The sequence below is a fragment of the Anastrepha obliqua genome, chromosome 3 (assembly GCF_027943255.1).
Source record: "Anastrepha obliqua isolate idAnaObli1 chromosome 3, idAnaObli1_1.0, whole genome shotgun sequence".
Lineage (NCBI taxonomy): Eukaryota > Metazoa > Arthropoda > Insecta > Diptera > Tephritidae > Anastrepha > Anastrepha obliqua.
The window spans coordinates 3,958,420-3,960,610 of NC_072894.1; the positions used below are offsets into that span (position 1 = coordinate 3,958,420).

Genomic DNA, 2,191 nt, shown 5'->3' on the forward strand with positions numbered 1-2,191 from the left:
GGTCCAACATTTTTTTGAACTCGCAACTATATGAACTTTCAAACAAAAATTTTGCTGTTATCACTAAAGTATCTCAATCTTATAATCTATATTAATGGATAAGTAATTTATTAATTAATGAATTTCAAATTAAAAAAAAATTATAATTTAATATCACATGTTTAGTTCTCCAATTCGGAGATACCAAATCATTAAATTTGCGAAGTGTTGCAACCCTACGTTGATAACGAATCGAACAAAGCCTTAAACTGTCAACTTTTTTCATAACCTGTCACATTTTGTTTTACAGATATTGGGGAAAAATAATAGCTGCCGGTTCCATAACATCCAAACTTTTGCTCCTAGGATAAAAATTACCGCGAATATATTAAAAATTTGAATAACACGTTATAGTATGGCCGCGTTGGACCCCACATTTGTTAATATCAGCGATGATCAAGGGAATAAAGAGGTGAACGAATGGATTAGATTTGGAATGCGACTGGCGGTAAGCGCCGCACTTCACCCATTTGAATACTCAAAGGTACTTATTCAACTGGGGTATGAACCCATACCGCCCCGCCCTGGCACATCTTTCTTAGGTAGACCGATAATGGTGTTGCCGAATATCTTTCAGTACGGTGAGTGATGTGATAAGCAACAAAAAAAAGCAATTAAGTAAATAAGAGAACAGATAAGAGGAATTTGTGTTACAAAATGTTACTTGTGTTGTTGATTTATGTTTTTAAGCTGGATACATCAGGAAAATGGATGGATTCTATGGCTGCTACCGTGGCCTTGCACCTAAGTTGGTAGGCTCAATTGTGAGCATGATCTTCAGTGAGAAAATTGCAGACAGAGTGGGCCTTCCAGAGGTCGATGATAAAGACAAAGATGACAATAACCTCACGGATGAAGAACTGTAAGTAAAATAAAAAAATATGTGTACACTTATACAAATTTGGTTTTGCTATTGATTGCAGCTACATTCAATTCAAAGTTAATCTAAAGCGGGATGTAGTGTTGAGCGTATCTGGAATTATTGTATCGCAACCCTTCCATGTTATATCACTGCGAATGATGGCGCAATTTATTGGTCGAGAAAAACTGTATTCATCGATTTTCGGTTCTATTAAAGAGATTTATAAAACGGAAGGAGTTTTAGGCTTTTTTGCTGGTTTAGTTCCAAAACTACTTTGCGACGTAGTCTGCCTGGTACTTACAAGCACGACAGTGTTCGTTCTGAATAAATATGCCATCAAGGACAAAATCGGTAGACAGTATAATGCAGGTTTTGTGCAGGTTCGTATAATTATTCTAAACTTACTTACGTAAAGGTACATGTTTAATATATTCTGGTATGCAGTTCGCTTTCTCAAGCATTCTTTATCCGCTGCAAGTGGTCTCTACCTGCATGTCAGTAACAAGCTCGCGTTTAATGGCAGGAAGACCACCGGTGATGCCAAAATACAAAAACTGGGTTGATTGTTGGAATGACTTGCAAACGCGTGGCGAACTCAAGCGCGGCAGCTCATTATTTTGGAGGTAAATCAGCGAAAATAGTTTACAGTTGAATGGTATTAATATTTATGTTAATTTTGCAGGTCTGTTGGAGTCTCTTCAAAAGTGCTCACTGTTGGAAAGCGCGGTGACTTTCCACCCTTACCTACTATTGCAAAATATCAATAAGTCAAGCATTTGAATTATTACCTCCATCACTGAGTAACGATGCATTTCAAATGTAATTTTTGCTGTTGATTTCAACGCAATTTCAATAAACTAACAGCATTTGTTGATGAGCATTTTCAGAAAATGAGAAAAATGAGACAAATTACAAACAACATTGGCAGCACCGTGAAGCGGCGTCTGATATTCAATGAATGCAAATGTGTTTATTATTAATACTTTTTTAAATTGATGTATAAATATTGATTACGGCCTGTTTCTGTTGACTGTAGCTTAAATTAAATGCACTTGGTGTACTAAAATATATTTTCAATATTTGTGATTATCTGCATACAACTGATCGAAAAAAAGAAATAAGCGAATCTAAAGAACTCCCCCTAGTTGGAAGTAAAATAAAACTGCCTTTGTTTTGTTTTAATTTGTGTTTTTTTTTTTCTTAGCGTTCAACGAAAATTCTGTGAGTATTCCAAAATAAGAGGAATGTTTCGAGATGTTATCGGGCCTAATTAGTCTGCTCTCAGTTCGT

The 2,191-nt window shown here is 35.7% G+C and overlaps 1 protein-coding gene across 2 annotated transcripts; it reads left to right on the top strand.

Moving 5' to 3' along the window:
• Positions 1–268: 268 nt before the first annotated feature.
• Positions 269–2,083, top strand: LOC129242559 (mitochondrial carrier homolog 2). Of its 2 annotated transcripts, XR_008582189.1 has the most exons (6): positions 269–620; positions 730–901; positions 963–1,281; positions 1,346–1,524; positions 1,584–1,720; positions 1,789–2,083. XR_008582189.1 is itself a non-coding variant. In XM_054879263.1 (5 exons), the coding sequence occupies exons 1-5, from the start codon at positions 395–397 to the stop codon at positions 1,666–1,668; spliced, it is 981 nt and encodes a 326-aa protein (XP_054735238.1). In that variant the 5' UTR covers positions 269–394; the 3' UTR covers positions 1,669–2,083. The 2 variants fall into 2 exon arrangements, 1 of the variants encoding a protein (XP_054735238.1); XM_054879263.1 differs by having other exon boundaries at positions 1,584–2,083.
• Positions 2,084–2,191: the final 108 nt, after the last annotated feature.

Excerpts from the sequence above, each read along its gene's own strand:
- LOC129242559 (XM_054879263.1), top strand. The coding sequence starts at position 395 with ATGGCCGCGTTGGACCCCACATTTGTTAATATCAGCGATGATCAAGGG. Across the intron at positions 1,282-1,345 it reads ATAATGCAGGTTTTGTGCAG|TTCGCTTTCTCAAGCATTCT; the intron begins GTTCGTATAATT and ends TCTGGTATGCAG. Across the intron at positions 1,525-1,583 it reads GGCAGCTCATTATTTTGGAG|GTCTGTTGGAGTCTCTTCAA; the intron begins GTAAATCAGCGA and ends TTAATTTTGCAG.